Consider the following 14,551-nt stretch of genomic DNA (forward strand, 5'->3'; position numbering starts at 1 on the left):
TAAGTACACACCCTAGTTTGTTATTTGTAACGTATTGTAAGTACACGTTGTTGATTGTAAGTACACACCCTAGTTTGTTATTTGTAATACGTTGATTGTAAGTATACACCCTAGTTTGTTATTTGTAATACGTTGATTGTAAGTACACACCCTAGTTTGTTATTTGTAATACGTTGATTGTAAGTATACACTCTAGTTTGTTATTTGTAATACGTTGATTGTAAGTAGACACCCTAGTTTCTTATTTGTAATACGTTGATTTGTAAGTACACACCCTAGTTTGTTATTTCTAATATGCTGATTGTAAGTACACACCCTAGTTTGTTATTTGTAATACGTTTATGATAAGTATACACCCTAGTTTGTTATGTGTAATACGTTGATTGTAAGTACACACCCTAGTTTGTTATTTGTAATACGTTGATTGTAAGTAGACACCCTAGTTTGTTATTTGTAATACGTTGATTGTAAGTATTCACCCTAGTTTGTTATTTGTATTACGTTGATTGTAAGTATACATCCTAGTTTGTTATTTGTAATTCGTTGACAGTAAGTAGACACCCTAGTTTGTTATTTGTAATACGTTGATTGTAAGTACACACCCTAGTTTGTTATTTGTAATACGTTGATTGTAAGTATACACTCTAGTTTGTTATTTGTAATACGTTGATTGTAAGTAGACACCCTAGTTTCTTATTTGTAATACGTTGATTGTAAGTACACACCCTAGTTTGTTATTTGTAATACGTTGATTGTAAGTACACACCCTAGTTTGTTATTTGTAATACGTTGATTGTAAGTATACACCCTAGTTTGTTATTTGTAATACGTTGATTGTAAGTATACACCCTAGTTTGTTATTTGTAATACGTTGATTGTAAGTACACACCCTAGTTTCTTATTTGTAATACGTTGATTGTAAGTACACACCCTAGTTTGTTATTTGTAATACGTTTATTGTTATTTGTAGTATACACCCTAGTTTGTTATTTGTAATACGTTGATTGTAAGTACACACCCTAGTTTGTTATTTGTAATACGTTGATTGTAAGTATACACCCTAGTTTGTTATTTGTAATACGTTGATTGTAAGTATACACCCTAGTTTGTTATTTGTAATACGTTGATTGTAAGTACACATCCTAGTTTGTTATTTGTAATACGTTGATTGTAAGTACACACCCTAGTTTGTTATTTGTAATACGTTGATTGTAATACACCCTAGTTTGTTATTTGTAATACGTTGATTGTAAGTATACACCCTAGTTTGTTATGTGTAATACGTTGATTGTAAGTACACACCCTAGTTTCTTATTTGCAATAAGTTGATTGTAAGTAGACACCCTAGTTTGTTATTTGTAATACGTTGATTGTAAGTAGACACCCTAGTTTTTTTATTTGTAATACGTTGATTGTAAGTATTTACCCTAGTTTGTTATTTGTATTACGTTGATTGTAAGTATACATCCTAGTTTGTTATTTGTATTACGTTGATTGTAAGTATACACCCTAGTTTGTTATTTGTAATACGTTGATTGTAAGTACACACCCTAGTTTGTTATTTGTAATACGTTGATTGTAAGTATACACCCTAGTTTGTTATTTGTAATACGTTGATTGTAAGTACACACCCTAGTTTGTTATTTGTAATACGTTGATTGTAAGTACACACCCTAGTTTGTTATTTGTAATACGTTGATTGTAAGTACACACCCTAGTTTGTTATTTGTAATACGTTGATTGTAAGTACACACCCTAGTTTCTTATTTGTAATACGTTGATTGTAAGTACACACCCAGTTTGTTTTTTGTAATTCGTTTATGATAAGAATACGACCTTGTTTGTTATTTGTAATGCGTTGATTGTAAGTATACACCCTAGTTTGTTATTTGTAATACGTTGATTGTAAGTACACACCCTAGTTTCTTATTTGTAATACGTTGATTGTAAGTACACACCCTAGTTTGTTATTTGTAATACGTTTATGATAAGTATACACCCTAGTTTGTTATTTGTAATACGTTGATTGTAAGTACACACCCTAGTTTGTTATTTGTAATACGTTGATTGTAAGTATACACTCTAGTTTCTTATTTGTAATACGTTGATTGTAAGTAGACACCCTAGTTTGTTATTTGTAATACGTTGATTGTAAGTACACACCCTAGTTTGTTATTTGTAATACGTTGATTGTAAGTACACACCCTAGTTTGTTATTTGTAATACGTTTATGATAAGTATACACCCTAGTTTGTTATTTGTAATACGTTGATTGTAAGTACACACCCTAGTTTGTTATTTGTAATACGTTGATTGTAAGTAGACACCCTAGTTTGTTATTTGTAATACGTTGATTGTAAGTAGACACCCTAGTTTGTTATTTGTAATACGTTGACAGTAAGTAGACACCCTAGTTTGTTTATTTGTAATACGTTGATTGTAAGTACACACCCTAGTTTCTTATTTGTAATACGTTGATTGTAAGTACACACCCTAGTTTGTTATTTGTAATACGTTGATTGTAAGTATACACCCTAGTTTGTTATTTGTAATACGTTGATTGTAAGTATACACCCTAGTTTGTTATTTGTAATACGTTGATTGTAAGTACACACCCTAGTTTGTTATTTGTAATACGTTGATTGTAAGTACACACCCTAGTTTGTTATTTGTAATACGTTGATTGTAAGTACACACCCTAGTTTGTTATTTGTAATACGTTTATGATAAGTATACACCCTAGTTTGTTATTTGTAATACGTTGATTGTAAGTACACACCCTAGTTTGTTATTTGTAATACGTTGATTGTAAGTAGACACCCTAGTTTGTTATTTGTAATACGTTGATTGTAAGTATTCACCCTAGTTTGTTATTTGTATTACGTTGATTGTAAGTATACATCCTAGTTTGTTATTTGTATTACGTTGATTGTAAGTATACACCCTAGTTTGTTATTTGTAATACGTTGATTGTAAGTATACACCCTAGTTTCTTATTTGTAATACGTTGATTGTAAGTACACACCCTAGTTTGTTATTTGTAATACGTTGATTGTAAGTATACACCCTAGTTTGTTATTTGTAATTCGTTGATAGTAAGTACACACCCCAGTTTCTTATTTGTAATACGTTGATTGTAAGTACACACCCTAGTTTGTTTTTTGTAATACGTTTATGATAAGTATACACCCTAGTTTGTTATTTGTAATACGTTGATTGTAAGTACACACCCTAGTTTCTTATTTGTAATACGTTGATTGTAAGTACACACCCTAGTTTCTTATTTGTAATACGTTGATTGTAAGTACACACCCTAGTTTGTTATTTGTAATACGTTGATTGTAAGTACACACCCTAGTTTGTTATTTGTAATACGTTTATTGTAAGTACACACCCTAGTTTCTTATTTGTAATACGTTGATTGTAAGTAGACACCCTAGTTTGTTATTTGTAATACGTTGATTGTAAGTAGACACCCTAGTTTGTTATTTGTAATACGTTGATTGTAAGTATTCACCCTAGTTTGTTATTTGTAATACGTTGATTGTAAGTATACACCCTAGTTTGTTATTTGTATTACGTTGATTGTAAGTATACACCCTAGTTTGTTATTTGTAATACGTTGATTGTAAGTATACACCCTAGTTTCTTATTTGTAATACGTTGATTGTAAGTACACACCCTAGTTTGTTATTTGTAATACGTTGATTGTAAGTATACACCCTAGTTTGTTATTTGTAATTCGTTGATTGTAAGTACACACCCTAGTTTCTTATTTGTAATACGTTGATTGTAAGTACACACCCTAGTTTGTTTTTTGTAATACGTTTATCAAAAGTATACACACTAGTTTGTTATTTGTAATACGTTGATTGTAAGTATACACCCTAGTTTGTTATTTGTAATACGTTGATTGTAAGTACACACCCTAGTTTCTTATTTGTAATTCGTTGATAGTAAGTACACACCCCAGTTTCTTATTTGTAATTCGTTGATTGTAAGTACACACCCTAGTTTGTTATTTGTAATACGTTGATTGTAAGTACACACCCTAGTTTGTTATTTGTAATACGTTGATTGTAAGTACACACCCTAGTTTCTTATTTGTAATACGTTGATTGTAAGTAGACACCCTAGTTTGTTATTTGTAATACGTTGATTGTAAGTAGACACCCTAGTTTTTTTATTTGTAATACGTTGATTGTAAGTATTTACCCTAGTTTGTTATTTGTATTACGTTGATTGTAAGTATACATCCTAGTTTGTTATTTGTATTACGTTGATTGTAAGTATACACCGTAGTTTGTTATTTGTATTACGTTGATTGTAAGTATACACCCTAGTTTCTTATTTGTAATACGTTGATTGTAACTACACACCCTAGTTTGTTATTTGTAATACGTTGCTTGTAAGTATACACCCTAGTTTGTTATTTGTCATTCGTTGATAGTAAGTACACACCCAGTTTCTTATTTGTAATACGTTGATTGTAAGTACATACCCTAATTTGTTTTTTGTAATACGTTTATGATAAGTATACACCCTAGTTTGTTATTTGTAATACGTTGATTGTAAGTATACACCCTAGTTTGTTATTTGTAATACGTTGATTGTAATTACCCACCCTAGTTTCTTATTTGTAATTCGTTGATAGTAAGTACACACCCCAGTTTCTTATTTGTAATTCGTTGATAGTAAGTACGCACCCTAGTTTTTTATTTGTAATTCGTTGATAGTAAGTACACACCCTAGTTTGTTATTTGTAATACGTTTATGGTAAGTACACACCCTAGTTTCTTATTTGCAATAAGTTGATTGTAAGTAGACACCCTAGTTTGTTATTTGTAATACGTTGATTGTAAGTAGACACCCTAGTTTTTTTATTTGTAATACGTTGATTGTAAGTATTCACCCTAGTTTGTTATTTGTATTACGTTGATTGTATGTATACATCCTAGTTTGTTATTTGTATTACGTTGATTGTAAGTATACACCGTAGTTTGTTATTTGTATTACGTTGATTGTAAGTATACACCCTAGTTTCTTATTTGTAATACGTTGATTGTAACTACACACTATAGTTTGTTATTTGTAATGCGTTGCTTGTAAGTATACACCCTAGTTTGTTATTTGTCATTCGTTGATAGTAAGTACACACACCAGTTTTTTATTTGTAATACGTTGATTGTAAGTACATACCCTAATTTGTTTTTTGTAATACGTTTATGATAAGTATACACCCTAGTTTGTTATTTGTAATACGTTGATTGTAAGTATACACCCTAGTTTGTTATTTGTAATACGTTGATTGTAATTACCCACCCTAGTTTCTTATTTGTAATTCGTTGATAGTAAGTACACACCCCAGTTTCTTATTTGTAATTCGTTGATAGTAAGTACGCACCCTAGTTTTTTATTTGTAATTCGTTGATTGTAAGTACACACCCTAGTTTGTTATTTGTAATACGTTTATGATAAGTATACACCCTAGTTTGTTATGTGTAATACGTTGATTGTAAGTACACACCCTAGTTTGTTATTTGTAATACGTTGATTGTAAGTATACACCCTAGTTTCTTATTTGTAATACGTTGATTGTAAGTATACACCCTAGTTTCTTATTTGTAATACGTTGATTGTAAGTATACATCCTAGTTTGTTATTTGTAATACGTTGATTGTAAGTATACACCCTAGTTGTTTTTTTGCAATACGTTGCTTGTAAGTATACAACCTAGTTTCTTATTTGACTTGATCATGATACATCACAAACAGCTTACAATATTAACTAAGCAAGGGGCGAAGGAACCACCTTCGAACGCACAGTACAGTGTTGGTTCTAAAAATTTCTTAATGGGGTTGTGAGCCTCGAAGACAAGGAGGATAGGGGACGTCGTTCTGCTAGTGAAGAGGACCAACTTGAAGTATTAGTGGAAAGAAACCCGCGTGAAACTGGTCAATGAGTGGCACAAGAAGAGAATGCTGACATTTCCACAATTTCAGACCATCTCGAGGAAATTATAGAAGTGAAAAATTCGAGAAATGGGTTCCACACGAACTCAGTGAACATGAGAAAAATCATCCATTTTGAACTTTGCTATCAGCTGATTTTGTACAACAGAAATGAATGACTTCTGGTCGAATTGTCACCTGCGAAGAAAAGTGAATCTTTTAAAACAACAAAAAGTTATCCGAGCAATGGCTTAAGAGTGACCAGGGTCCAAAACTCTAACTTGCACCAACAGAAAATTACGGTCACTGTATGGTGGTCTGTTGCCGGTATTATCCATTACAACTTGCTCAACCAGGGTCAGAATATGACTGCGGAGGTTACTGTCAAGAATTAGAAGAAATGCCCAGAAAGTTGCGTGAACAGTCGCCGACACCAGTCAATATGAGAAGACCAATCTTGCTTCATGAATACTGCTCAACCACACGTTGTCCAATTGACGCTCCAGAAGCTCAACAAATTGGGCTGCCAAACATTGCCTCATCTTCCTTATTCCCCAGATCTGTTACCCACTGACTACCACTTTTTCAAGCATTTGGACAACTTTATACAGGATAAAGATTCAACAACAGAGCAACAACAGAAAATGACTTCAAAATAATTGCGTTCAGGATTTCAGAGTTTTATCGTCATGGCATAAATAATCTTGTATTTCGCTGCCAATAGTGTGTAGATTCACTAGGTTTCTATTTTAATTAAAAATAATTACATTTCTATTTGTATTAAAATAATACTTGATTATTATTGAAAAAGATATATAGTTCAAAGGATATAGTTACGTATGTAATTAATGGGTATGAACTCGAGTTAACCTATAAATTCATGGTTATAACCAAGGGGGACTTGGCCCCCTGAAAAATCTGGGTATATTGATCGTATATAATTTCCTTTTTGTGTTCATATAACAAAATCGTTTTCTATCATTAAATAAAAAGTAAAACTTCTACAAACTTTATAACAATTGATTTGATTGTTTTTTGACTGTTTTATTAAAAAAATAGATGAATTTTAGTTTTTAATTTATTGTCCCCTTCAGAGTTTTCTGGATCCTCATCTGGGTTCTTCTTTAGTTCAAATGTAGTGAAACTATATTGAAAAGTTCGAGTTTGTTTTGAATTTCGCGCAAAGCTACACGAGGGCTATGTGCGCTAGCCACCTTTAATTTAGCAGTGTAAGGCTAGATGGAAGGCACCTAGTCATCACCACCCACCGCCAATTCTATGGCTACTCTTTTACCAATAAATTGGTGGTTTGATCGTAACATTATAACGCTCCCACGGCTGATAGGGCGAGCATCTTTTGCGTGACGGTGATTCGAACCTGCGACCCTCGGATTATGAGTCGAGCGCCATAACCACGTGGCCATGCCTATTGAACCTTTTTACTTTCTAAGTATCAATGTGTAGAAAATAAACGAATGTGTACAATTACGAGCAGAAAGTTTCATATTATTATTATGCTGTCACATTTTGTTGGTTGCACATTTTCGAATCTTAATGGTTATCTGTTTGATCAGTGGAGCGTTATATTTAATTCATATTAGGGAATGTACAGTTTCATGTATAATTATATTTTTATTTAATCTATAATTTTAAAATGTTAATTAAACGACCGTAAGGCTCACTGTTTTAACAATATTTTATCTATTTTCGTTCAGGCTGTCATTCACAAAACTCGCGTCACGTGCAAGTGCCATGGAGTTTCTGGCTCGTGCTCACTGATCACGTGCTGGCAGCAGCTAGCATCGTTTCGAGAAATCGGAGATCATCTCAAAGACAAGTACGATGGCGCCACCGAAGTTAAAATAAATCGGAGAGGGAAGCTACAAATAAAAAACCCAAGATTTACTCTCCCAACCAGCAGAGACCTTGTGTACCTGGATCAATCACCGGATTACTGTGTGGCTAATGAACTTACTGGCTCGTTCGGCACACAAAGCCGTGTGTGTAATCGAACTTCGCCCTCTACCGATGGTTGTAACTTGTTGTGCTGTGGACGAGGGTATAACTCGTTCAAGACTTTAGTAAAGGAAAGGTGCAAATGCAAATTTCATTGGTGTTGCTATGTGGAGTGCAAAACGTGCGTTAAACTCATTGACCTACACACGTGTAAGTAACACAAACGTGACTTTACGACATCAACAGAAACAGACCACCCACTTAATCGACTACGAGATTTGCGAGAAAGTGTGTAACCCACGAAAACGGTCGGAACATCTTTTCAGAACTTTTTCAGTGCTCACATTTTTTGCTACGTCACAACTGTATATCCAATATATGCCTTCTGTCTAAACTTTTCCAATATATTTCGTTAATAAAATTACTTAGTGTTATAATGTACTAAACTCTAACTATGGGCAGATTCAGCAGTAAACAACTTTAATATGAGCACCTGAAGTTTAGAAATTGGCCAGGCAGAGTTTAACGTTCTGACAATAGATAACTCGACACTTTTATTTCTAAATAATTCAGTAGCCAATGATAAAACAATATTTAATTTAAAGCCCCTTAGCAGATTCAGTAATGAGTAACGTAACTGTCAAGATGATTTAAGCTTCTACAGAACATTTATGTTATCGAGGTGACAGGTCAGGTGCCTCATGTCACTGCATCCAAGTTATCGTGACCTTACTAGCTGAACATACTCTGTAATTTACGTTATTGAATTTAAGCTGAATGACACTGGTTTCGGATGGTTGGGAATGTTTTTCAATAACTATCTGCGGATAAGGAAGGATAATCCATCTAATGGTCATGTTCCAGATATTCTTGGAGTATCTAGATAATCAAGACATTTAATAACCATGAAAACGAGAGAGAAGAACAAACATTGGAGTTATGTGGATACTAGAGTCAAGATGACTGAGTAATCAGTTATTAGCGTAATTCGCTAAGTAACTATAACTGATATTTAAAAAAATATATATAGGTTAAAAGACTGAATACAAACTGGTTAAATCGTATCAAGATAAGAAGTCAGTACTACTGATTAAATAGTTGTTAAGGTTGTCAAATAGATTGTTGAAACAACCGTGAAAACGGTTAGTTAATAATACTGACCAGGTGATATGGATAGTATGTAACGGGATGACAGAATACTGGGTAAGTCATTGTAATTAGAGATAGCTTAAAAGATAGTGAAAACCACTGTATATGCAGTCTAAAGTACTGTCTAACTCATTCTTAATAAGTTGGTAAGGCTGGGTAAATAAGTGTAAAACAACTAGTTGGTAAGACTGAGTAAGTAAGTGTAAAACAACTAGTTGGTAAGACTGAGTAAATAAGTGTGAAACAACTAGTTGGTAAGACTGAGTAAATAAGTGTGAAACAACTAGTTGGTAAGACTGGGTAAATAAGTGTAAAAGAACTAGTTGGTAAGACTGGGTAAATAAGTGTAAAAGAACTAGTTGGTAAGACTGGGTAAATAAGTGTAAAAGAACTAGTTGGTAAGTCTGGGTACATAAGTGTAAAACAACTAGTTGGTAAGACTGGGTAAATAAGTGTAAAACAACTAGTTGGTAAGACTGGGTAAATAAGTGTAAAAGAACTACTTGGTAAGGCTGGGTAAATAAGTGTAAAACAACTAGTTGGTAAGACTGAGTAAGTAAGTGTAAAACAACTAGTTGGGAAGACTGAGTAAATAAGTGTGAAACAACTAGTTAATAAGAGTTGGTAAATCAATGTAAAAGAACTACTTGGTAAGGCTGGGTAAATAAGTGTAAAAGAACTAGTTGGTAAGACTGGGTAAATAAGTGTAAAAGAACTAGTTTGTTAGCTGGGTAAATAAGTGTAAAACAACTTGTTAGTAAGAGATTGTAAATCAATGTAAAAGAACTAGTTGGTTAGCTGGGTAAATAAGTGTAAAACAACTAGTTGGAAAGACTGAGTAAGTGTAAAACAACTAGTTGGTAAGACTGGGTAAATAAGTGTAAGTATGTTACAGATTACTGGTTGGTAAATCAAAACTGAACATCATTATTAAATTGTTAAGGTTGAAGAAGGTGAATATAACTGGCTAAATAGCAATGGACAGAGATGACCACAAAGTCTTGCTAAATAACTATTGACGGAGATGACCACAAAGTCTTGCTAAATAACTATTGACAGAGATGACCACAAAGTCTTGCTAAATAATTATGGACACAGATGACCACAAAGTCTGGCTAAATAATTATAGACAGAGATGACCACAAAGTCTTGCTAAATAATTATGAAAAGAGATGGCCACAAAGTCTTGCTAAATAATTATGGACAGAGATGACCACAAAGTCTGGCTAAATAATTATGAACAGAGATGGCCACAAAGTCTTGCTAAATAATTATGAACAGAGATAACCACAAAGTCTGGCTAAATAATTATGGACAGAGATGACCACAAAGTCTGGCTAAATAATTATGAAAAGAGATGGCCACAAAGTCTTGCTAAATAATTATGAACAGAGATAATAACAAAGTCTGGCTAAATAATTATGGACAGAGATGACCACAAAGTCTGGCTAAATAATTATGAAAAGAGATGGCCACAAAGTCTTGCTAAATAATTATGGACAGAGATGGCCACAAAGTCTTGCTAAATAATTATGAACAGAGATGACCACAAAGTCTGGCTAAATAATTATGAACAGAGATGGCCACAAAGTCTTGCTAAATAATTATGAACAGAGATAACCACAAAGTCTGGCTAAATAATTATGGACAGAGATGACCACAAAGTCTGGCTAAATAATTATGAAAAGAGATGGCCACAAAATCTTGCTAAATAATTATGGACAGAGATGGCCACAAAGTCTTGCTAAATAATTATGAACAGAGATAATAACAATGTCTGGCTAAATAATTATGGACAGAGATGACCACAAAGTCTTGCTAAATAATTATGGACAGAGATGGCCACAAAGTCTTGCTAAATAATTATGGACAGAGATGACCACAAAGTCTTGCTAAATAATTATGGACAGAGATGACCTCAAAGTCTGGCTAAATAATTGTAAACAGAGATGGCCACAAAGTCTTGCTAAATTATTATGGACAGAGATGACCACAAAGTCTTGCTAAATAATTATGAACAGGATTGGCTGATAAATAAATAATTATTGAACCTTTACAGAGACTCTGACAATTCATCTTGTTTAAAGATAACGTTAATTACTGTATGCTTAAAATGCTTTAGTTACAATGAGTGGAAGACTACATATTCATGATCATAGGAGGCCTAGATAATTGTCTGTATACCTAAGCTATATAATTTAATAATCTGATGTATCAGCTTATTCTGAAGATATCGTTACATCTAATCAGAATGCAACTTGTGAAGCCTTAGCAACAGGCGAAGATAGTGTAGTAGTTCTATCTTGCTTATCTTGGAGAAAAAGTTAATAACTCCTATTATCGTCTCCTAAGAATCCACTATTAGCTCAATAGTCTCGGTATCATATGTTCAGGAGGAGTAACTTAAACATTATTCTGGTTCTTGGCATTTGTTAATTAAAATCGGATTCTTGGAGTTAATAAAGTTCCAGTTCAAAACTAAGTGTTGAAAGATTACTAGTCTTTCAACTCAATTAATCCTAACTGTGACTATAGTTAATGGTTCTACTGATTAGGTTCTATGTCTTCAATATTTATGTTTTTCTTTAAGAAAAATACAATTTCGTGATTGAATATGCTTCTAATGGTCAGCTATATAGAGAAACATGCTAACCTGAATACAAAACTATTAAAATTATATTTGTTATAAATTCTAATTGAAAACGTTGGACAAATTGAAGCTAATTAGTTTTGAATTAACAATAACTGTACAAGACAGTTTGTGTTAATAATACTTGTACATGACAGTTTGTGTTTACAATAACCGTACATGATAATTTGTGTTAACAATAACTGTACAAGACAGTTGTGTTAACAATAACTGTACAAGACAGTTTGTATTAATAATAATTATACAAGACAGTTTGTATTAACAATAATTATACAAGACAGTTTGTATTAATAATAATTGTATATAACAATTTATGTTAACAATAAGTGTATATAGCGGTTTGTGTGTATGGATGTCTGTATCAACAATAGCCATATATGGCATTATTGCATTTGTGATACTGTACCTTTGAGCAATACATAAACTAGAATAATTCAGTGTTCTTTAATAACTGAATGAGAAACGATTCTTCATGTTTCTTTTTCAACAACATAATTCCATTAGAATGTTTGGCTAGTTGCTTAGCACAAAGAATGACTTCTTATGATACTTTTTAAACAGATTGTTTGGGGTAAGAAACTGTCAAGTTTTGATTACTTTAGCAGCATTCCAACTTAAAGAAATAATATAACAGAATATCATCTGCATTCTTTAATAGATAAATAAAGACTATGTCAACAAGTATTCATAGTTGTTAATACAAAAATTCGATAAATATGTATAATAAAGACTGATATGGTCGAATATCTAAGATATTGTACGAAGTTCTGTACATCAGGGATATCAAATACATGAACAGAAATTCTAACTTCGGACTGTTTTTTTTTATTGTGTGTTTGATTGTTTAAAAGATTAAAATATGTTGTTTGTTTTTCTTCACAATTGGATTTAAATTATTTTCTATTCTTTTATTTCCTAATTATAAAAACTTTATAATGTGGTACAGGTGATAATTGTATTTCGTATAATAAAACAATTACAGGTTTCGAAGTAGCAGTGAGGAGAAACAAATATTTCTCCAAAATGATAAAAAAAAATGTATCCTCCCCAAGAAAAGGTAAAATTTCACGAAATAACTTTTATTATAAATCTTAAATACTAACGTGAATTTTATTTTCTGGTTTCTTTTTTAATTTGCGTGGTTCGTTTCACGTGTAGGAGACGTTTACAACTTATAATCGCATCTACTAACACGTTTAATCATATACTATTTATTTTACTATAAACACAACATTCTGTGTACATCATAAATAGAAAAACTATCCGTGATTTTTTTTTTAGAGAGGTATGATTCCAGTTAATGTTTTATGTTCTTTTTAATAAGTTTATTTATCTAATTATGAGGCTACTGAAGTTTTTAGATATCCAATGTGTGTTAGTAATCTGATCTCGTAGTTCTGGGGTAGCTTCTTTCTAGCGATAATCCATAGCATTCTCAAAGTGAATTCAATAATCTAAAGTGCCTATTGAAGAATGTAATTCTCAGGCTTCCGATGTTAAAAATACCAAGAACTAAAGTTTATAAACTGTGCAGAAATGAGCTGTTATTAGAACCATAGTTCATAGAGAAATTGTTACAAGTATAAAAACAAATTGGCCTCGAAGTACAAAGTTTCACTGCTAAACAAATAGCACTGTCTTGTATGTTACAAACCTTGACGTTTTTTATAAAATATTTTCAGTGTTTAGATTAACTGCTATATGAAAATAAAGTGTTTAACATTTCATCAGTGTATTATGGCCTGAATTTATGTCATACATTAATATGCATATTTTTGGTTGTGTTTAAAACCAATACAAATTATTGAAAAAAATATTGACCGAATTAGCGTAAAGTCGTATTTCGAAACAACTTTTGTTGAATGATAAACGAGGCTTAGCAAAGAATTACAAGGTAAAAATTAGTTTTTGTTATTTTAATATTTAATGATTTTAAAAATAATTTTAACAGTTCTAAACATTGTACAAATTTTATTCCATTAATATTTTAATAAAATTAATATATATTTATATTAAATAGAATAAATATTTTAATATTATTTAAGGCTTATATTTCGAAATGTGTAATTGATACTTATAGTTTAACGATTTAGTTAAATCAATAGAAAGATAGTTAAAAGTACATTAAATATTTGACTTTACCTCCCACCCGCTAGTACAACGGTAAGTTTTCGGATTTACAACGCTAAGCTCAGGAGTTCGATTCCCATCAGTGGGCTCAGCAGATAGCTCGATGTGGCTTTGCTCTAAGAAAACACACACACAGAACTTTACTGTAATAACTGAAGAACTGTTACTAGCTATTGTAATGAAAATTAATCTTTATTTTCCACAATTTATTAATTAGATATCTAACAACAACTTGAAGTTAATTAGCTAAGGAACGTTTTAAACATTTATTCTAGAAATGCAGTTGCAAGGTTCCCAGTCGTACATTCTGATAATAATTATAATTTAAAGGTAAAGCTACATTATAATATCTTCCCTTCATATTGCTTTTGAATTAATAACTCTTAGAAAGTTAAACTTGCACTTAGATCTATTCAGTCTTCGAGGTGTATGAAAATCGGTCTTCACGTTCTCAATATAAGTTGTTGTTGTTTTGAATTAAGCACAAATTGGCTGAACAATGGGCTAGCTCTACTCTGTCCACTACGGGTCTCGAAACCCGGTTTATAGCGTTGTAAGTCCACAGACATACCTCTGAGCCACTAGGGGGCCTCAATATAAGTGGAAACAAATTATTAGAAATATAAATAAATATTTAATTTTGTGTTTGGATTCAATGAAAAATAAGCGGTATCCATAATTAAAATTGTGACAAGAAATTAGAATTATTTAACTT

The 14,551-nt window shown here is 32.0% G+C and overlaps 1 protein-coding gene across 1 annotated transcript in view; it reads left to right on the forward strand.

Moving 5' to 3' along the window:
* The window catches only part of LOC143251083 (protein Wnt-5b-like), a 108,427-nt gene extending 97,188 nt beyond the window's left edge, over positions 1-11,239 (forward strand). Inside the window, exon 5 of the mRNA XM_076502444.1 lies at positions 7,667-11,239. Within this exon, the coding sequence (XP_076358559.1) occupies positions 7,667-8,125 (459 nt within the window). The 3' untranslated portion in view covers positions 8,126-11,239. The remainder of the gene's footprint in view (positions 1-7,666) is intronic.
* The last annotated feature ends 3,312 nt before the right edge of the window (positions 11,240-14,551 follow it).

The sequence above is a fragment of the Tachypleus tridentatus genome, chromosome 5, assembly GCF_004210375.1.
Source record: "Tachypleus tridentatus isolate NWPU-2018 chromosome 5, ASM421037v1, whole genome shotgun sequence".
NCBI lineage: Eukaryota > Metazoa > Arthropoda > Merostomata > Xiphosura > Limulidae > Tachypleus > Tachypleus tridentatus.